Source organism: Oncorhynchus clarkii, chromosome 27 (assembly GCF_045791955.1).
Source record: "Oncorhynchus clarkii lewisi isolate Uvic-CL-2024 chromosome 27, UVic_Ocla_1.0, whole genome shotgun sequence".
Lineage (NCBI taxonomy): Eukaryota > Metazoa > Chordata > Actinopteri > Salmoniformes > Salmonidae > Oncorhynchus > Oncorhynchus clarkii.
Window position 1 is genome coordinate 16,745,870 of NC_092173.1, and position 23,172 is coordinate 16,769,041.

Consider the following 23,172-nt stretch of genomic DNA (forward strand, 5'->3'; position numbering starts at 1 on the left):
CTGTATTGATGTGATTGAGATGACTGTATTGATGTGATTGAGATGACTGTATTGATGTGATTGAGATGACTGTATTGATGTGATTGAGATGACTGTATTGATGTGATTGAGATGACTGTATTGATGTGATTGAGATGACTGTATTGTTGTGATTGAGATGACTTTATTGATGTGATTGAGATGACTGTATTGATGTGATTGAGATGACTGTATTGTTGTGATTGAGATGACTGTATTGTTGTGATTGAGATGACTTTATTGATGTGATTGAGATGACTGTATTGTTGTGATTGAGATGACTGTATTGATGTGATTGAGATGACTGTATTGTTGTGATTGAGATGACTGTATTGTTGTGATTGAGATGACTGTATTGTTGTGATTGAGATGACTGTATTGATGTGATTGAGATGACTGTATTGATGTGATTGAGATGACTGTATTGATGTGATTGAGAAGACTGTGTTGATGTGATTGAGATGACTGTATTGATGTATGACTGTTGTGATTGAGATGACTGTATTGTTGTGATTGAGATGACTGTATTGATGTGATTGAGATGACTGTATTGATGTGATTGAGATGACTGTGAGATTGATGTGATTGAGAAGGCTGTGTTGATGTGATTGAGATGACTGTATTGATGTGATTGAGAAGGCTGTATTGATGTGATTGAGATGACTGTATTGATGTGAGATGCCCACCACTACTAAGTGAATGATCCAGTTGACTGTGTTGATGTGATTGAGATGACTGTATTGATGTGATTGAGATGACTGTATTGATGTGATTGAGATGACTGTATTGATGTGATTGAGAAGGCTGTGTTGATGTGATTGAGATGACTGTATTGATGTGATTGAGAAGGCTGTATTGATGTGATTGAGATGACCGTATTGATGTGAGATGCCCACCACTACTAAGTGAATGATCCAGTTGACTGTATTGATGTGAGCTGTGTGTCTCTCCCTCCAGGCTGGCTCTAGGGTGCAGTGTGCAGGCCGGGCTGTGAACTCTAACGGAGACGAGGGCCTGGAACTCAGCAGCTCCATAGTCTCCATCAGTATAGAGAATGGTATGTGCCAGCCTCGTGTGGTGGGTACAGTGGGCGCTGAGCCCTTCTCTGCCAAGCTACGCTACACCGGAGCAGAGGACCCAGACCACCCCAACCTCATCAAGATCACTGTCACCATGCCACACATAGATGGTGAGGAATACAGAGACTTCTTGTTTCTCTCTATTTCTCTTTCTCTCTTGCTCTATTTCTGACACTCTTTCTCTCTCTCTCTGTCATTCTTTCTCACTCTCTATTTCACTCTATCTCCCGCCCCTGCCTTTCTCTCTCCTAACCCCTTGTCTCTCCTCTCCTCTCCTCTCCCAGGCATGCTCCCTGTGGTCTCCACCCGTCCTCTGTCTAACTTTGAGCTGACGTTGAGTCCTGATGGTACTCGTGTGGGGAACCACCGCTGTTCTAACCTGCTGGACTTCACCGAGGTCAAGACCCGCCACGGCTTCATTACAGACGCCACCAAGAACCCTGAGGTGATCGGGGAGACCTCTCCCTACCAGTACAGCGCCCCCCTAAGGGGATCCAGCATACTGCGCTTCTACAGGAACCTCAACCTAGAGGCTTGTCTATGGGAGTTCACTAGTTACTATGACATGTCTGAGCTACTGTCAGACTGTGGAGGGACCATCGGTACAGACGGACAGGTGAGAGAGCTGTGTGTGTGTGTGTGTGTGTGTGTGTGTGTGTGTGTGTGTGTGTGTGTGTGTGTGTGTGTGTGTGTGTGTGTGTGTGTGTGTGTGTGTGTGTGTGTGTGAGCGCCTGTGGGGGCACTATCAGAACAGACAGACAGGTGAGCTGCCCCATCCCACCAGACCCCTGACCAATTGCAAAATAAGTAGGGGGAGAGGTGTCATGATGATTTCTTGGGAAGTGGTGTCATGATGATTTCTTGGGAAGTGGTGTCATGATTATTTCTTGGGAAGAGATGTCATGATGATTTCTTTGGAAAGATGTTATGATTATTTCTTGGGAAGTGGTGTCATGGTGATTTCTTGGGAAGTGGTGTCATGATTATTTCTTGGGAAGTGGTGTCATGATGATTTCTTTGGAAGTGGTGTCATGATGATTTATTTGGAAGTGGTGTCATGGTGATTTATTTGGAAGTGGTGTCATGATGATTTCTTTGGAAGTGGTGTCATGGTGATTTATTTGGAAGTGGTGTCATGGTGATTTATTTGGAAGTGGTGTCATGATGATTTCTTTGGAAGTGGTGTCATGGTGATTTATTTGGAAGTGGTGTCATGATGAATTCTTTGGAAGAGATGTTATGATGATTTCTTGGGAAGTGGTGTCATGAGGATTTCTTGGGAAGTGGTGTCATGATGATTTCTTGGGAAGTGGTGTCATGATGATTTCTTGGGAACAGATGTTGTGATTATTTCTTGGGAAGAGATGTTGTGATGATTTCTTGGGAAGAGATGTCAGGATTTACTTGCTCAGTATTTGACCTCCAGTTCTTTCCTGTAACAGTTCTTGTAATTTTCCTATTCACCAACAGAATCCTTTACAGCCACATCTCTGTTACAGTGGGGCAAAAAAGTATTTAGTCAGCCACAAATTGTGCAAGTTCTCCCACTTAAAAAGATGAGAGAGGCCTGTAATTTTCATCATAGGTACACTTCAACTATGACAGACAAAATGAGAAAAAAAATCCAGAAAATCACATTGTAGGATTTTTTATTAATTTATTTGCAAATTATGGTGGAAAATAAGTATTTGGTCACCTACAAACAAGCAAGATGTCTGGCTCTCACAGACCTGTAACTTCTTCTTTAAGAGGCTCCTCTGTCCTCCACTCGTTACCTGTATTAATGGCACCTGTTTGAACTTGTTAGCAGTATAAAAGACACCTGTCCACAACCTCAAACCGTCACACTCCAAACTCCACTATGGCCAAGACCAAAGAGCTGTCAAAGGACACCAGAAACAAAATTGTAGACCTGCACCAGGCTAGGAAGACTGAATCTGCAATAGGTAAGCAGCTTGGTTTGAAGAAATCAATTGTGGGAGCAATTATTAGGAAATGGAAGACATACAAGACCTCTGATAATCTCCCTCGATCTGGGGCTCCACGCAAGATCTCACCCCTTGGGGTCAAAATGATCACAAGAACGGTGAGCAAAAATCCCAGAACCACACGGGGTGACCTAGTGAATGACCTGCAGAGAGCTGGGACCAAAGTAACAAAGCCTACCATCAGTAACACACTACGCCGCCAGGGACTCAAATCCTGCATTGCCAGACGTGTCCCCCTGCTTAAGTCAGTACATGTCCAGGCCTGTCTGAAGTTTGCTAGAGAGCATTTGGATGATCCAGAAGAAGATTGGGAGAAAGTCATATGGTCAGATGAAACCAAAATATAACTTTTTGGTAAAAACACAACTCGCCGTGTTTGGAGGACAAAGAATGCTGAGTTGCATCCAAAGAACACCATACCTACTGTGAAGCATGGGGTTGGAAACATCATACTTTGGGCCTGTTCTTCTGCAAAGGGACCAGGACGACTGATCCGTGTAAAGGAAAGAATGAATGGGACCATGTATCGTGAGATTTTGAGTGAAAACTTCCTTCCATCAGCAAGGGCATTGAAGATGAAACGTGGCTGGGTCTTTCAGTGTGACAATGATCCCAAACACACCGCCCGGGCAACGAAGGAGTGGCTTCGTAAGAAGCATTTCAAGGTCCTGGAGTGGCCTAGCCAGTCTCCAGATCTCAACCCCATAGAAAATCTTTGGAGGGAGTTGAAAGTCCGTGTTGCCCAGCAACAGCCCCAAAAAATCACTGCTCTAGATGAGATCTGCATGGAGGAATGGGCCAAAATACCAGCAACAGTGTGTGAAAACCTTGTGAAGACTTACAGAAAGCGTTTGACCTCTGTCATTGCCAAAAAAGGGTATATAACAAAGTATTGAGATAAACTTTTGTTATTGACCAAATACTTATTTTCCACCATAATTTGCAAATAAATTCATAAAAAATCCTACAATGTGATTTTCTGGATTTTTTTCTCATTTTGTCTGTCATAGTTGAAGCGTACCTATGATGAAAATTACAGGCCTCTCTCATCTTTTTAAGTGGAAGAACTTGCAGAATTGGTGGCTGACTAAATACTTTTTTGCCCCACTGTAGCTACCCCTCTCAGACGTTGTTCTTCTAAAGCCCATCTTAACCTCACCACTAATAACTAACCAAACACAGGGCTTTATGGATTCCCACAACTCATCACAAGGCCTGCTATTTATCTTGTCAAAATGGCTTCTCCAATATTCACATGTGCTCTGCTCTTTATACAGCTGCTGCTGTGTTGAGGGAGGGTCCGCTCTTACAGGTCTTAAACTCCCTCCCTACTTTTCTCTCTCTCTCTCTCTCCCCCTCTCTCTCTCCCTCTCTCCCCCTCAAACCCTGGTCACATAGTTCAGTGCTCCTGTCATGTAGATTTCCCTTGGAAACCTCCAGTCACTTCAGTGTAGTTAAACCCCAGTCAGTCTATTAGTTCACTAGCACTTAATTAAGCAGGCTGCGGTCATAAAGAGATGCCTACAGAGAGGAGAGATGCCTGCAGAGAGAAGAGCTGCCTGCAGAGAGAGAGAGAGCAAAGGTCTTGGTATGGTTAAGGTCTCCTCACGCTAGACACACACACACACACACACACACACACACACAGACACACACACACACACACACACAGGAGCTAAGGACATGTTGTGGTAAAGGTCTCCTCACGCTACAGATCCTCCCTGCTGTAGATCATCAACTAGACGCTCCCTAGCAGTGTGTGTGTGTGTGTGTGCGTACGCGTGCGTGTGTAAAGGAAAGAAATCAACAGTGCATGTAGAATTTATGAGAGGCTAACTACTAACACAAATTAAGGTTAAGCATATTGTATGGTTGAAAAGTCACCAACTCCATGGAATATCATTACATTCTATATAAAGTGAAATTCCATTTTGCAAGATAAATGATACTGTAAATGGATATTGCATGCAAACATGGATGAGTTAAGATACATAGGAAGTATAAGATAATATTTTATGGAGGCGGTGATCATCATTCTCTTCTAAAGTAAACTTCCTCCACACTTTATGACTTTCCGTCTGACAGGTTGTAATCCAGCGTTAGCCCATTTGTTTACCCTGAAACTGAAATAAGTTCATATTCTGACCAGACAGAGCTTTGTGGGAGAGGTCGGAGTTGATCAGCACTTTGATAATCCTGAATGTCAGGGTCTGCCTTAGTACTGTGTACCAACACTGGTTTAACTTGGTCAATGTCCCTCCTATCTGCAGATTTGACGTGCTGTTTTTAGTCCCTGGCAGCCATGTGACAACAGACTGAGGTGCTTTAAGTATCACTGGCCCAAATGGCACACTATTCCCTTTGTTTTGTAATGCATTACTTTTGACCAGGGCCCATAGGGAATAAGTTGCCATTCGATAAATAGCCAGAGACTAAGGTGCATTAAGCATCACTGTGTTGTTTTAAGTAAGATCCATAACTAAGAGAGAGAATGAGACCCCGCCAGGTACTACAGACATGTCTCTATTCACCCAGAAACCCTATACCCCTACTGCAGGGTCTGCCTGTGTCACATCCATATGAGTTGTACTGTAAGCTTCAATCAGTTTGGCCAGTAAGAACAAACGGAAAGACTCAATAGCTCTTGTCTAGAGGAACATTATTTGTGCCCCTGTGTTGTCTCTGACCTGAGAGGCCCTTAAGGGTCTGATCGACTGACTGGGGGGCTGAGTGGAGAGGTTGAGGAGTACAGAGAGACTGAGTCCGACTAAGCTTGGGGCCCCAGACTGGCCTCTCACTGGGACTGACTCTGTCACTGTGTCTGTGTGTCATGGTGAGAGGCTTTGTCCCCAGCTTATCAGACCACAGGAATCCATTAGGTCTCAGCAGGCAGTGCCAGGGTCATACAGCAAATCATCTGCCTCAACTCTCTCTGGGTTCTACCAGTTCTCTGAGATCGATCTCTCTCTCCTCTTTCCTTCTCTCTCTCCTTTCTCTCTCTCGCTCGCTTTTCTCCTCTTCTTTCTCCCCCCCCCCCCCCCCCCCCCTTCTCTCTCGCCCAGGGCATAGGCAGGTCCCAGCATGAAGGGAGAGCTAGTGCAGACAGGTACCCCTCTCGTAGGTCACCAGATGGAGCAGATACCATTCAAATCCCTTTACTCTCTCTCTCCTCCTTCCTTCTCTCTCTCCTTTCTCTCTCGCTCTCTCTCTTTCTCCCTCCATTTCTATCTCTCTCTCTCGCTCTTTCTCCCTCCCTTTCTATCTCTTTCGCTCTCTCTCCTTTCTCTCTCGCTCTCGCTCTCTTTCTCCCTCCATTTCTATCTCTTTCTCTCTCTCTCGCTCTCTCTCTCTTTCTCCCTCCCTTTCTCTCTCTCTCGCTCTCTCTCTCTTTCTCCCTCCCTTTCTCTCTCTCTCGCTCTCTCTCTTTCTCTCTCCCTCCCTTTCTATCTCTTTCTCTCTCTCTCTTTCTCCCTCCCTTTCTATCTCTTTCTCTCTCTCTCTTTCTCCCTCCCTTTCTATCTCTTTCTCTCTCTTTCTCCCTCCCTTTCTATCTCTTTCTGTCTCTCTCTCTCTTTCTCAATCCCTTTCTATCTCTTTCTGTCTCTCTCTCTCTCTCTCTTTCTCCCTCCCTTTCTATCTCTTTCTGTCTCTCTCTCTCTCTCTCTCTTTCTCCCTCCCTTTCTATCTCTTTCTGTCTCTCTCGCTCTCTATCTCTCTTTCTCCCTCCCTTTCTATCTCTTTCTGTCTCTCTCTCTCTCTTTCTCCCTCCCTTTCTATCTCTTTCTGTCTCTCTCTCTCTCTTTCTCCCTCCCTTTCTATCTCTTTCTGTCTCTATCTCTCTTTCTCCCTCCCTTTCTATCTCTTTCTGTCTCTCTCGCTCTCTCTCTCTCTTTCTCCCGCCATTTCTATCTCTTTCGCTCTCTCTCTCTCTTTCTCTCTGGTTCTTTGTCTTGCTGTAGTCTAACTGTTGTTTAAGGGTTCCAAGTACAATAGAACAAATCAACCGCCTGGATTGTTATGTCTTGATAGGATGATTAACTTCAGAATGGGATGGTTTTATCCTCATTGTTGACAAATCAATAATTGAATAACACAACCAAACATTCACCAGTTGTAAATGTAATGGTTTGCTATTGTTGCTATATATCTGGATTCAACTCTTTTGGAAAGATATCATCTCTCTGAAATGTGGCCAGTGTAAATTTCAGAGTCAATGTAAACCCTCTTGAAGAGCTCCAGTAGTACTAGTACAGCCCATACAGTACAGCACTGTGTATATACACTGAGTGTACAAAACATTAGGAACACATTCCTAATATTGTGTTGCACCCCCTTTTGCCCTCAGAACAGCCCCAATTCGTCAGGGCATGGACTACAAGGTGTTGAAAGGGATGCTGGCCCATGTCGACTCCAATGCCTCCCACAGTTGTGTCAAGTTGGCTGGATGTCCTTTGGGTGGTGAACCATTTTTGAAACACACGGGAAACTGTTGAGCTTGAAAGCCCAGCAGCGTTGCAGTTTTTTACACAAACCGGTGTGCCTGGCACCCACTACCATACCCTGTTCAAATGCACTTAAAGATTTTGTCTTGCCCATTTACACACATACACCATCCATGTCTCAAGGCTTAAACATCCTTCTTTAACCTGTCTCCTCCCCTTCATCTACACTGATTGAAGAGGATTTAACAGGTGACATCAATAAGGGATCATAGCTTTCACCTGATCACCTGGTCAGTCTGTGTCAAGGAAAGAGCAGGTGTTTTTAATGTTTTGTACACTCAGTGTATATTAAGTGGTACGATGCTGTCTGCTGATAGGAACACTTATTGATCACGCTATACTTCAGCACTACGTCAGCCACCGTAACACCCTCTATATGTCACCTGCTATATGTATTACATACATAATCACATGAATCTATAGAATATAGATAAAGACCAAGCCATAATCATACATCAAGTTATGAGTGGGTCTGAATACTGTTCTCATGAGGTATTTGTTAAGTTATGAGTGGGTCTGAATACATGAGGTATTTGTTAAGTTATGAGTGGGTCTGAATAATGAGGTATTTGTTAAGTTATGAGTGGGTCTGAATACTGTTCTCATGAGGTATTTGTTAAGTTATGAGTGGGTCTGAATACTGTTACAATGAGGTATTTGTTAAGTTATGAGTGGGTCTGAATACTGTTCTGATGAGGTATTTGTTAAGTTATGAGTGGGTCTGAATACTGTTACAATGAGGTATTTGTTAAGTTATGAGTGGGTCTGAATACTGTTCTCATGAGGTATTTGTTAAGTTATGAGTGGGTCTGAATACTGTTACAATTAGGTATTTGTTAAGTTATGAGTGGGTCTGAATACTGTTCCAATGAGGTATTTGTTAAGTTATGAGTGGGTCTGAATACTGTTACAATGAGGTATTTGTTAAGTTATGAGTGGGTCTGAATACTGTTCCCATGAGGTATTTGCGAGCTCCATACAGATAGGCAGCTTGTGAATGTTTAGTATAGGCCTATATATTAACTAGTACTAGGGACCTTTTGTAAACAACCTGCTTGTTGGATGTTTAAGTGTGTGGATGCTTAAATGCATTTAGCAAAGTTTGATGTAATGTATGTACTTCTATCAGTCTCTAGTCTCTGTTTCTCTCTCTCTCTCCCTCTCTCTTTCTCCCCCTCTTTCCATTCAATTCTCTCTCTCTCTCTCCTCTCTCTCTTTCTCCCCCTCTTTCCATTCAATTCAATGTATGGACTTTATTGGCATGGGAAACATATGTTTATATTGACAAAGCAAGTGAAATAGATAATAGACAAAAGTGAAATAAACAATAAAAAATGAACAGTAAACATTACTCACAAAGCCCCCCCCCCCCCCCCAAAAAAAAACATTTCAAATTGTCACGATCGCTGTCGTCGTGAAAATCTTGCTGCTGTGATGGCACACTGTGGTACTGTCTTTCACACAATAGATATGGGAGTTTATCAAAATTGGATTTCTTTTCGAATTCTTTGTGGGTCTGTGTAATCTGAGGGAAATATGTTTGGCAGGAGGTTAGTAAGTGCAGCTGTTTTTTTGTTAATTCTTTCCAATGTGTCAAGTAATTATCTTTTGTTTTCTCATGATTTGGTTTGGTCTAATTGTGTTGCTGTCTTGAGGCTCTGTGGGGTGTGTTTGTGTTTTTGAACAGAGCCCCAGGACTAGCTTGCTTAGGGGGTTCTTCTCCAGGTTCATCTCTCTGTAGGTGAAGGCTTTGTTATGGAAGGTTTGGGAATCGCTTCCTTTTAAGTGGTTGTAAAATTTAACGGCTAATTTCTGGATTTTGATAATGGGGTATCGGCCTAATTCTGCTCTGCATTCATTATTTGGTGTTCTACGTTGTATACTGGGGATATTTTTGCAGAATTCTGCATGCAAAGTCTCAATTTGGTGTTTGTCCCATTTTGTGAATTCTTGGTTGGTTAGCGGACCCCAGACCTCACAATCATAAAGGGCAATGGGTTCTATAACGGATTCAAGTATTTTTAGCCAGGTCTTAATTGGTATGTTGAATTTGATGTTCCTTTTGATGGCATAGAATGCCCTACTTGCCTCAGATCATTCACAGCTTTGTGGAAGTTAGCTGTGGCACTGATGTTTAGGCCGAAGTACAGTGCCTTGCGAAAGTATTCGGCCCCCTTGAACTTTGCGACATTTTGCCACATTTCAGGCTTCAAACATAAAGATAAAAAACTGTATTTTTTTGTGAAGAATCAACAACAAGTGGGACACAATCATGAAGTGAATCGACATTTATTGGATATTTCAAACTTTTTTAACAAATCAAAAACTGAAAAATTGGGCGTGCAAAATTATTCAGCCCCCTTAAGTTAATACTTTGTAGCGCCACCTTTTGCTGCGATTACAGCTGTAAGTCGCTTGGGGTATGTCTCTATCAGTTTTGCACATCGAGAGACTGAAATTTTTTCCCATTCCTCCTTGCAAAACAGCTCGAGCTCAGTGAGGTTGGATGGAGAGCATTTGTGAACAGCAGTTTTCAGTTCTTTCCACAGATTCTCGATTGGATTCAGGTCTGGACTTTGACTTGGCCATTCTAACACCTGGATATGTTTATTTTTGAACCATTCCATTGTAGATTTTGCTTTATGTTTTGGATCATTGTCTTGTTGGAAGACAAATCTCCGTCCCAGTCTCAGGTCTTTTGCAGACTCCATCAGGTTTTCTTCCAGAATGGTCCTGTATTTGGCTCCATCCATCTTCCCATCAATTTTAACCATCTTCCCTGTCCCTGCTGAAGAAAAGCAGGCCCAAACCATGATGCTGCCACCACCATGTTTGACAGTGGGGATGGTGTGTTCAGCTGTGTTGCTTTTACGCCAAATATAACGTTTTGCATTGTTGCCAAAAAGTTCAATTTTGGTTTCATCTGACCAGAGCACCTTCTTCCACATGTTTGGTGTGTCTCCCAGGTGGCTTGTGGCAAACTTTAAACAACACTTTTTATGGATATCTTTAAGAAATGGCTTTCTTCTTGCCACTCTTCCATAAAGGCCAGATTTGTGCAAAGATTGTTGTCCTATGGACAGAGTCTCCCACCTCAGCTGTAGATGTCTGCAGTTCATCCAGAGTGATCATGGGCCTTGGTAGATTTGCAGTGGTCTGATACTCCTTCCATTTCAATATTATCGCTTGCACAGTGCTCCTTGGGATGTTTAAAGCTTGGGAAATCTTTTTGTATCCAAATCCGGCTTTAAACTTCTTCACAACAGTATCTCGGACCTGCCTGGTGTGTTCTTTGTTCTTCATGATGCTCTCTCCGCTTTTGACGGACCTCTGAGACTATCACAGTGCAGGTGCATTTATACGGAGACTTGATTACACACAGGTGGATTGTATTTATCATCATTAGTCATTTAGGTCAACATTGGATCATTCAGAGATCCTCACTGAACTTCTGGAGAGAGTTTGCTGCACTGAAAGTAAAGGGGCTGAATAATTTTGCACGCAATTTTGTTAAAAAAGTTTGAAATATCCAATAAATGTCGTTCCACTTCATGATTGTGTCCCACTTGTTGTTGATTCTTCACAAAAAAATACAGTTTTATATCTTTATGTATGGGCCGAATACTTTCGCAAGGCACTGTATGTATAGTTGTTTGTGTGCTCTCTCTCTCTTTCTTTCTCTCGCTCTCTCTCTCTCTATTTTTCTCTCTTTCTCTCACTATTTTGTTTTCCTCTCTCTATTTTTCTCTCTTTATTTCTCCCTCTTTTTCCTGTCTCTCTGTAGCTTGAACCTACCTACTATTGCTAGTATTCTGTGTTACTGTAAAGTATATTGATGTTTAAATGCATGTTAAATACAGCTTGATTTGATGTATGTCTCTCTCTAGGTGTTGAACCTGGTCCAGTCCTATGTGACCCTCCGGGTGCCCCTCCATGTCTCCTATGTGTTCCACTCCCCGGTGGGGGCAGGGGGCTGGCAGCATTTTGACCTGCAGTCTGAGCTACGACTCACCTTCGTATACGACACTGCCATCTTGTGGCGGGACGGCATCGGTAGCCCTCCTGAGGCTGAGCTACAAGGCAAGTCTCACATCAAATTAAATATATTCAAAAGTAATTTCACTCTTTACAGAATGAGGCAAAAACAAACAAACAAATACAACACTGTCTGGTGTGCTTCGAGCACAGATGATATTGTTATGTTACAGCAATGAATGAGGATGTGTTAGTTTGGTGTGACAGTGAGACCGACGGGGTGCATTCTGCAGGTGGCCTTTACTGCACCTTTCGCAATGGGTGGGCTATACTAGTAGGGATGTGTTAGGTCGGTGTGACAGGGAGACTGACCGGCTGTATTCTGTAGGAGCCCTGTACCCCACCAGTATGCGTATCAACGAACAGGGTCGTCTGGTGGTCAACTTCAGAACAGAGGCTCGATTCAGAGGACTGTTTGTCATATCACACTCTGGTATGTTCACATTATCTACTCTTTTCATACAGTACATCCATGGGCTTAAACTAGTAACCCACCGTATGTATCAAGTGTCTCAGAGTAGGAGTGCTGATCTAGGATCAGGTCCATGTAATCTTAAACATTGTGATGTAAAACTGATCCTAAGTTAGCACTCCTACTCTGACACGCTTGAATCTGTACATATTCCCCTTCAGTTCTCTATTAGCCTTACCTGTGTCTGTACCCAGCGTCCTCTCTGTCGTCCATGGTGATGTGTGCGGACCACCCTGGGGTGACCTTTAACCTCAGCCTGGTGAGGAGCGAGCCCACCTACAACCAGCCCATGCAGCAGTGGACCTTTACATCAGACTTCGCTGTGAGGACAACTGGGTTATTGGGTTATCAATATAGAGTATATACACTGCTCAAAAAACACTTAAACAACACAATGTAACTCCAAGTCAATCTTACTTCTGTGAAATCAAACTGTTCACTTAGGAAGCAACACTGATTGACAATAAATTTCACATGCTGTTGTGCAAATGGAATAGACAACAGGTGGAAATGATAGGCAATTAGCAAGACACCCCCAATAAAGGAGTGGTTCTGCAGGTGGTGACCACAGACCACTTCTCAGTTCCTATGCTTCCTGGCTGATGTTTTGGTCCCTTTTGAATGCTGGCGGTGCTTTCACTCTAGTGGTAGCATGAGACGGAGTCTACAACCCACACAAGCGGCTCAGGTAGTGCAGCTCATCCAGGATGGCACATCAATGCGAGCTGTGGCAAGAAGGTTTGCTGTGTCTGTCAGCGTAGTGTCCAGAGCATGGAGGCGCTACCAGGAGACAGGCCAGTACATCAGGAGACGTGGAGGAGGCCATAGGAGGGCAACAACCCAGCAGCAGGACCGCTACCTCCGCCTTTGTGCAAGGAGGAGCAGGAGGAGCATTTCCAGAGCCCTGCAAAATGACCTCCAGCAGGCCACAAATGTGCATGTGTCTGCTCAAACGGTCAGAAACAGACTCCATGAGGGGGGTATGAGGGCCCGACGTCCACAGGTGGGGGTTGTGCTTACAGCCCAACACCGTGCAGGACGTTTGGCATTTGCCAGAGAACACCAAGATTGGCAAATTCGCCACTGTGCTCTTCACAGATGAAAGCAGGTTCACACTGAGCACATGTGACAGACGTGACAGAGTCTGGAGACGCTGTGGAGAACGTTCTGCTGCCTGCAACATCCTCCAGCATGACTGGTTTGGCGGTGGGTCAGTCATGGTGTGGGGTGGCATTTCTTTGGGGGGCCGCACAGCCCCCCATTTGCTCGCCAGAGGTAGCCTGACTGCCATTAGGTACCGAGATGAGATCCTCAGACCCCTTGTGAGACCATATGCTGGTGCGGTTGGCCCTGGGTTCCTCCTAATGCAAGACAATGCTAGACCTCATGTGGCTGGAGTGTGTCAGCAGTTCCTGCAAGAGGAAGGCATTGATGCTATGGACTGGCCCGCCCGTTCCCCAGACCTGAATCCAATTGAGCACATCTGGGACATCATGTCTCGCTCCATCCACCAACGCCACGTTGCACCACAGACTGTCCAGGAGTTGGCGGATGCTTTAGTCCAGGTCTGGGAGGAGATCCCTCAGGAGACCATCCGCCACCTCATCAGGAGCATGCCCAGGCGTTGTAGGGAGGTCATACAGGCACGTGGAGGCCACACACACTATTGAGCCTCATTTTGACTTGTTTTAAGGACATTACATCAAAGTTGGATCAGCCTGTAGGGTGGTTTTCCACATTAATTTTGAGTGTGACTCCAAATCCAGACCTCCATGGGTTGATACATTTGATTTCCATTGATCATTTTTGTGTGATTTTGTTGTCAGCACATTCAACTATGTAAAGAAAAAAGTATTTAATAAGAATATTTCATTCATTCAGATCTAGGATGTGGTATTTTAGTGTTCCCTTTATTTTTTTGAGCAGTGTATTTTAAAATCTGGTTTCTCTGTGTCTTTAGTGTAAGGACTTGGGACTAGCATATGCCATTTACAGAATTTCTTTCTTAAGTCGTAGTGTGTTATCGGCACTAGTGTAAAATAACTAAAAGTAAAAAGATAATATTTGTTCTAAATGACCTGATTAAATAAAGCTTCGACCCGAAGTAAATAACTGTGTCTTATATCCCCTCTCTCTCCCAGGTGCGTGACTACTCAGGTACCTACACAGTGAAGCTGCTGCCCTGTACCTCTCCCCCCAGTCTGGAGTACTCCCTGCCTCCTGTCTGTAACCCCAGAGAACCTGTCACCTTCGACCTGGACATACGCTTCCAGCAGGTCAGATCACTCTAGGATTAACGTTACTACAATCGTGCTATCTTCTAGAACCTTAAAGGGTTCTTCGGCTGTCCCCATAGGAGAACCCTTTTTGGTTGCAGGTAGAACCATTTTGGGTTCCATGTAGAACCCTCTATAGAATGTGTTCTACATGGAAATCAAAAGGGTTCTACCTGGAACCAAAAATGGTTCTACCTGAAACCAAAAAGGGTTCTCCTATGGGGACATCCGAAGAACCCTTTTGGAACCCTTTTTTCTAAGAGTGTACATCAATGTCATGCCATTAAAGGTGTCTGTGAGATGACAATCTTTGAGTTCACACAGAGATGTACTTTAGTGGGAAACAGCTTAGGAGGTGTAGACTGATGGTAACACTGTGATTGGTCTGTTCTCTGATGGTAACTGAATGGTATGTGTTGCCCTATCCTAAGATGGTAAAACTTTGTATTGTGTTTGTCCTATTCCAGGTGAGTGACCCGGTTGCGGCTGAGTTCAGTCTGAACACTCAGATGTTGCTGCTGTCTAAAAGATCTCTGTGGCTGTCTGATGGATCCATGGGCTTCGGACAGGAGAGCGACACCGCCTTCTCACAAGGTACTGTAACACTACAAACCAACACCGCCTTCTCACAAGGTACTGTAACGCTACAAACCAACACCGCCTTCTCACAAGGTACTGTAACACTACAAACCAACACCGACCTCCTCACAAGGTACTGTAACACTACAAACCAACACCGCCTCCTCACAAGGTACTGTAACACTACAAACCAACACCGCCTTCTCACAAGGTACTGTAACGTTACAAACCAACACCGCCTTCTCACAGAGTACTGTAACGCTACAAACCAACACCGCCTTCTCACAAGGTACTGTAACGTTACAAACCAACACCGCCTTCTCACAGAGTACTGTAACGCTACAAACCAACACCGCCTCCTCACAAGGTACTGTAACACTACAAACCAACACCGCCTCCTCACAAGGTACTGTAACACTACAAACCAACACCGCCTTCTCACAAGGTACTGTAACACTACAAACCAACACCGCCTACTCACAGAGTACTGTAACGCTACAAACCAACACCGCCTACTCACAGAGTACTGTAACACTACAAACCAACACCGCCTTCTCATAAGGTACTGTAACGCTACAAACCAACACCGCCTTCTCACAAGGTACTGTAACGCTACAAACCAACACCGCCTTCTCACAAGGTACTGTAACACTACAAACCAACACCGCCTTCTCACAAGGTACTGTAACACTACAAACCAACACCGCCTTCTCACAAGGTACTGTAACACTACAAACAAACACCGCCTTCTCACAAGGTACTGTAACACTACAAACCAACACCGCCTTCTCACAAGGTACTGTAACACTACAAACCAACACCGCCTCCTCATAAGGTACTGTAACGCTACAAACCAACACCGCCTCCTCACAAGGTACTGTAACACTACAAACCAACACCGCCTACTCACAGAGTACTGTAACGCTACAAACCAACACCGCCTCCTCACAAGGTACTGTAACACTACAAACCAACACCGCCTTCTCACAAGGTACTGTAACACTACAAACCAACACCGCCTTCTCACAAGGTACTGTAACACTACAAACCAACACCGCCTCCTCACAAGGTACTGTAACGCTACAAACCAACTCCGCCTCCTCACAAGGTACTGTAACACTACAAACCAACACCGCCTTCTCACAAGGTACTGTAACACTACAAACAAACACTGCCTACTCACAGAGTACTGTAACACTACAAACCTACACAGCCTTCTCACAAGGTACTGTAACACTACAAACCAACACCGCCTACTCACAGAGTACTGTAACACTACAAACCAACACCGCCTACTCACAGAGTACTGTAACACTACAAACCAACACCGCCTACTCACAGAGTACTGTAACACTACAAACCAACACCGCCTACTCACAGAGTACTGTAACACTACAAACCAACACCGCCTCCTCACAAGGTACTGTAACACTACAAACCAACACCGCCTACACAGAGTACTGTAACACTACAAACCAACACCGCCTTCTCACAAGGTACTGTAACACTACAAACCAACACCGCCTTCTCACAAGGTACTGTAACACTACAAACAAACACAGCCTTCTCACAAGGTACTGTAACGTTACAAACCAACACTGCCTACTCACAGAGTACTGTAACACTACAAACAAACACTGCCTCCTCACAAGGTACTGTAACACTACAAACCAACATCGCCTTCTCACAGAGTACTGTAACACTACAAACCAACACCGCCTTCTCACAGAGTACTGTAACACTACAAACCAACACCGCCTCCTCACAAGGTACTGTAACACTACAAACCAACACCGCCTTCTCACAAGGTACTGTAACACTACAAACCAACACCGCCTCCTCACAAGGTACTGTAACACTACAAACCAACACCGCCTTCTCACAAGGTACTGTAACACTACAAACCAACACCGCCTTCTCACAAGGTACTGTAACACTACAAACCAACACCGCCTTCTCACAAGGTATTGTAACGTTACAAACCAACACCGCCTTCTCACAAGGTACTGTAACGCTACAAACCAACACTGCCTTCTCACAAGGTACTGTAACACTACAAACCAACACCGCCTACTCACAGAGTACTGTAACACTACAAACCAACACCGCCTTCTCACAAGGTACTGTAACACTACAAACCAACACCGCCTTCTCACAAGGTACTGTAACACTACAAACCAACACAGCCTTCTCACAAGGTACTGTAACGTTACAAACAAACACAACACTACAAACCAACACCGCCTTCTCACAAGGTACTGTAACGTTACAAACCAACACTGCCTTCTCACAAGGTACTGTAACACTACAAACCAACACTGCCTTCTCACAGAGTACTGTAACACTACAAACCAACACCGCCTACTCACAGAGTACTGTAACACTACAAACCAACACCGCCTTCTCACAGAGTACTGTAACACTACAAACCAACACCGCCTTCTCACAAGGTACTGTAACACTACAAACCAACACAGCCTTCTCACAAGGTACTGTAACACTACAAACCAACACCGCCTTCTCACAGAGTACTGTAACACTACAAACCAACACTGCCTTCTCACAGAGTACTGTAACACTACAAACCAACACAGCCTTCTCACAAGGTACTGTAACACTACAAACCAACACCGCCTTCTCACAAGGTACTGTAACGTTACAAACCAACACCGCCTTCTCACAAGGTACTGTAACACTACAAACCAACACAGCCTTCTCACAAGGTACTGTAACGTTACAAACAAACACAGCCTTCTCACAAGGTATTGTAACGTTACAAACCAACACCGCCTTCTCACACACCACCTTCTCATGGGTCCTGATTAGAAGTAGTGCACTACATAGGGAATAGGGTGCTATTTGGGATGGAGATAGTAAATGGGGCTATCTGTTTGATTCATTCATTACTGTATTAACTCACAGCTGATCTCCTCCCAGGGGATATGATCTATGGCAGAGTGATGGTGGATCCAGTCCAGAACCTGGGAGATTCCTTTATCTGTAACATAGAGAAGGTGTTCCTGTGCACCGGCGCGGATGGATACGTGCCCAAGTACAACCCCAACAACAATGAGTATGGCTGTCTGGCTGATGCTCCCTCGCTGCTCTATAGATTCAAGATCATCGTAAGTACAGTACTGTACAGTACAGGGCCCGTAGTGCATTATGTGGGGATCATTTGAGATGCAGACAAGGAAGTAGTACAGGGTAAATTCACATAAATACCCTATAGACCTTGACATGGTCCAATGTTGGTACAGTGTTTACTAGTGTTTCCCTCTCCTCCTCCAGGATAAGGCCCAGCCAGAGACCCAGGCCAGGTCATTTGGTAACGTGGGGTTCAGGGCTCTGCTGGCTGTAGACGACCCTCAGGCCCTGGCCCTGGTCAGACAGCCTGGATCTGACGGCTTCAGCATGGACTCTACAGCACTGTTCCAGGTAGGTCTCCTGGACCCTACGCAGCAGAACACAACACACATCCTGCTTATTTACACCACACTATTTATCGATGACAATTCCTGTTATCTTTGAATCTTGACGTATTCTGTCTGCCAGTGGTTCTATAGCAAGCGTGAAAAGAATAGTGGAGAAGAAACAGCCCTGTCTAATTCCTATTTCTAACACTCTCTTCCACTGATTTAATTTGTAAATGAATGATATACACCCATTGATTCTTGACGAATATAACTTATGCCTCATGAGCTTAGTTCAACTGTTGATGAATTTTAGTCATTACATTTCTCCAGGCCCAAAACAGAGGCAGGGTGTTGCTTTGTTATTGTTTCAATGAAAGACTCTAGTTTTAATGATCAGCAGTAGGACCAGAAATGGTTCCTTTCATTGTCAAGTAAACTACCCAGCCCTTATGACTAACCCTGTTCCTCTGGTGTCCAGGTGTCAGCAGGGAGAGAGTGGTTCATCCACACCATCTACACTGTCCGCTCCAGAGAGAATGCCAACAGGGGCATCGGGAAGAGAAGTCTGGAGTACCACACACTCAGCCAGCACAGCAGTATGTCTGCAGGAGGCCACTCCCTGACCCAACACAGCAGCATGGACAGAGAAACCCAGCGTCAAACTATGTCTGCAGGAGGCCCGTCCCTGTCCCAGTCCCAGTCTCGCTCCAGGCGGTCAGCAAACGGGTTGCCAGACCTAACAGAGGACATCGGCCTGGACAACAACCGTGGCACCAATATTCTCCATATCTCCCTGGACCTTAGCCGCCAGCGCCGCACCAGCCCTGACCGGGAGGTCCTCACTCGGGGTGTGGTGCCCAGGGAGCTGAACCATCCTGTGGAGAGCGAGGACGGCCTGGTCTTGATCATAGGGATCCTGGTGGGCCTCCTCCTCACCATCCTCATCATCATTGTCATAGTGCTAACCGTACGGTCCAGACAGGAAAAGAAGAAGATGGAGGTTCCCACGGCAACGTCATGCTCCACTGAGCCCATGATAACATCAGGGTTCACTAGCGGTGGCTTGGACAGCTCAGAGGTCTGATAGACAGACTTCCTTCGACACGACCACTGAGACAGACAGACTGACTGACAGACAGACATTCACCACATAAAAATAAACGCTGACAGATATATTTTTTATGTGCCTATTTGTTTTGTTTTTTTACATTGGGACAAAAAGAAAGGGATGGGACAACTGAAACAACACAATCAACAATGAGAGTTTAGTTCTGTACAAAAACCTACTTGAAATCTTGCAGCTCTTCTGCTCTGCTGTAGGGGAGACCATAGAGGTAAAACAATCTATCTATATGGGGAGACAGCCCCAACTAGGGAAGTACCTGTAACCTGTTCTGTTTAAGGCACTTGCCCACGTTTTATTATTGCTTTGTTTTATGATGTCACACTTGATCCCAAAAACGTTTATGATTTGTCCAAAGGTGCTAAAGCAGCAGATGCCTCTGTAAGATGGATGGTGGTCCAGTGAGTTGGTAAAAGACCATGTAAGCAGGGCTATTCAGCTCCAGGCCTGTAGGGCAGCAACACTGATGGTTGTCTTTTCTACCTTGTAGTTCATTGATTGACTGATTGATTGATTAATGTTACTGATTGGCTAGAGAGGCCCACAATGTAATCAGTTCCTGATTAGAAGGAAAGAATGAAAGCCAGAAGTGTTTCTACCTTCCAGGCCCAGAGTCGAATACCGGTATTCCTGGTATTCAGTATTCAGTATGAACGCAAAATTGGCATAGAACTGTCATAGTTGTTAACGTGTGTTTTGTTATCCCGTGTCAAGCCACTGTCAATAGTCTGCTAACACTGGGAATATGTCCTACTGTAATGTCCTACTGTAATGTCCTACTGTAATGTCCTATTGTAGCTCTCTGTCAGACCTGGGTTCAAACACTATTTGAAATCGTTCAAATATATTTGCTTTAGCCTGCCTGGAGTGCCCAGTGGGACTTTTAAATTGGTTCCATTACAACAGGCAAGCTCAATTGATCACAGATTAAGTATTTTACATGATTTCAAATAGTATTTGAACCCAGGTCTGCTCTCTGTACTGAAGTATGGAGACTGATTCATGTTGAAGTTCAACAGGTGCCTAAGAATCCACTGGATGTTATACTGTAACATGCATCCCAAATGGTACCCTATTCCCTATTTTCCACTGTAAGTAGTGCACTATTTAGGGAATATGGTGTAATTTGGGACAAGTGCTTAGATAGAATAACCATGTGATGGAAACAATGTGATATATAGGACCCCTACAGTAGGTGCTAAAGAAACACTTTCTATTTGTTTTGTATGTATTAATGGTTATCTATCATTTGTGCCTGCCTTTGATTTTATAATTGTATAAACTCGTATAATACTATGTAAAGCAGGTTTGGGTGAAATTGTGGGGGAAAATGTGTCAAATCTACTGTAGGTAATTCAGACTTTTTCTATCCAGAGTTCCAAGTTTATCTCACACAGTTTTTCGGATAATTGTTCTCTCAATAGTCTCAAAATCATGGTTGTAATGACTTTCTATGGGGCCATCCCAAATGGCATCCTATTCCCTATTTAGTGTACTACTTTTGTTCAGTGTCCATAAGGAATTAGGGTGCCATATAGGGAATATGGTGCCATTTTGGACACAAGCTATATCAGTGTGGTCCTGTATTTGCATACATACAGTACAGCACTGAATTTAATGATCTAATGAGAAAAGGTACTGTATACCCTGTAGGGACGAGTGGGGTAAGTTGACCCATTTTTTTACATTCAGCATCACTCCATCAAGGGAAATATAGTATTCTTTCTAACAAAGATATCTATACTGAACAAAAATATAAACACAACATGCAACAATTTCAATGATTTTAACGAGTTACAGTTCATATAAGTTCATATAAATCAATCAATTGAAATGAATTAATTAGGCCCTAATCTATGGATTTTCAACACTGGGCAGGGCAGCGCAGCCATGGGTGGGCCTGGGAGGGCATAATTCCACCAATTTGGGAGCCAGGCCCACCCACTGGGGAGCCAGGCTCTGCCAATCAGAATGAGTTTTTCTCCACAAAAGGGCTTTATTACAGACAAAAATACTCCTAATTTTCATTACCTGTCCGGGTGGCTGGTCTCAGACAATCCCGCAGGTGAAGAAGCCAGATGTGGAGGTCCTAGGCTGGCGTGGTAACACATGGTCTGCTGTTGTGAGGTTGGTTGGACATCCTGCCAAATTCTCTAAAATGACATTGGAGGCGGCTTATGGTAGAGAAATTAACATTCAATTCTCTAGCAACAGCTCTGGTGGACATTCCTGCAGTCAGCATGCCAATTGCGCGCTCCATCAAAACTGCCACAGAGACATCTGTGGCATTGTGTTGTGTGAAAAAACTGCACATTTTAGAGTGGCCTTTTATTGTCCCCAGCACAAGGTGCACCTGTGTAATAATCGTGCTGTTTAATTAGCTTCTTGATATGCCACACCTGTCAGGTGGATGGATTATCTTGGCAAAGGAGAAATGCTCACTAACAGGGATGTAAACAAATTTGTGCACAAAATGTGAGAGAAATAAGCTCAACTTACCCCATGGTAAACATTTAGACTTTATTAGCCCACACAGCTACGTACAAGGATGCACTTTCACGCTAGGTTTAGGACCTCATATTGAAGCTTATAGACACCCCAACTGATGTATAGAAAAAAAATTAAATGATCGACTTTGGTTAAGTTACAACTATCATGAAACCTCTTAACTCTTAACACAATAAATTAATATGACTTGGTGAAAATCTGTTTTTTGGATCTAACTTGCTTACCACTTTTTCCATGTGGTTTCTTCCTTCACAGACTTCATGAAATGATGATCTCTTCCCAAATATTTGGTCAAATGATTCATTTTGTGTGTGGTTTCCTAGAGACAAGGGTGGCTCAACTTACCACACTCTCCCCTAGTGAGTTGATTTTAAAGACAGCTGGTCTGCAATCTACAGTTTATTGCAGCTCTGGATGGATCCACTAGGCACAAACAGCATAGATAGTCTGTTCTATGTACTGTACTTCTATGTTCTGTGTCTGTATCTGTTCAGCATGGTCAGGGATTTCTTTGGTCAGGGATTTCTTTGGTCAGTGATTCTTAGTGGTAAGAACTCATAGCTATGTCTATGTCTGCGTCCCAAAAGGCACCATGCCATTCTGGGCACACTCTATTTCTCTACAGGGCTACAAGGTGACTGATCTGTACTGAATGTCCTCCAAAGGTTTTACATCATATTTTGTATCGTATGATAAAAACATTCTTAATGATCCATGAAGACGAGTGTGTCCCAAATGGCACCCTATTCCCTTTATTGTTCACTACTTTTATAGTGCACTACTCTTGACCAGCGGGGCCCTCGCCAAATGTATTGTGCGATATTGAGAACTGGGCACAATTTGGGACTGCAGAATATGTTTTATCACAATGCAGTTAAAGGGAAGCCAACTATGAGCGACTACGATCTAAGTCACGGATTTTAGAGATATTATCGTTACAACATTACAGAAATATCTATTTATTTGATCACATATTCCATAGGGATTGCCAATAATGAAGATCTAATATTTGTTTCCCTCTATAGATAATGTTCTATTTAGCCACAAACCCCATAAAATATGTTACAGACATGGTTGCCACGTTTACACTGAAATGATGCATAAAGGGAAGGTATAGACCATCCCCTTGTCAATGGATGCTCCAGTCATAATACAAAGATAACATACAATGACCTC

The 23,172-nt window shown here is 43.9% G+C and overlaps 1 protein-coding gene across 1 annotated transcript in view; it reads left to right on the forward strand.

Moving 5' to 3' along the window:
* Window positions 1-21,973, forward strand: part of LOC139386133 (FRAS1-related extracellular matrix protein 2-like) — a 120,642-nt gene extending 98,669 nt beyond the window's left edge. Inside the window, exons 17-27 of the mRNA XM_071131566.1 lie at window positions 976-1,207; window positions 1,382-1,713; window positions 11,475-11,667; window positions 11,951-12,055; window positions 12,289-12,416; window positions 14,236-14,370; window positions 14,838-14,964; window positions 17,887-18,074; window positions 18,241-18,387; window positions 18,844-18,961; window positions 19,043-21,973. Of these exons, the coding sequence (XP_070987667.1) occupies window positions 976-1,207; window positions 1,382-1,713; window positions 11,475-11,667; window positions 11,951-12,055; window positions 12,289-12,416; window positions 14,236-14,370; window positions 14,838-14,964; window positions 17,887-18,074; window positions 18,241-18,387; window positions 18,844-18,961; window positions 19,043-19,449 (2,112 nt within the window). The 3' untranslated portion in view covers window positions 19,450-21,973. The remainder of the gene's footprint in view (window positions 1-975; window positions 1,208-1,381; window positions 1,714-11,474; window positions 11,668-11,950; window positions 12,056-12,288; window positions 12,417-14,235; window positions 14,371-14,837; window positions 14,965-17,886; window positions 18,075-18,240; window positions 18,388-18,843; window positions 18,962-19,042) is intronic.
* Window positions 21,974-23,172: the final 1,199 nt, after the last annotated feature.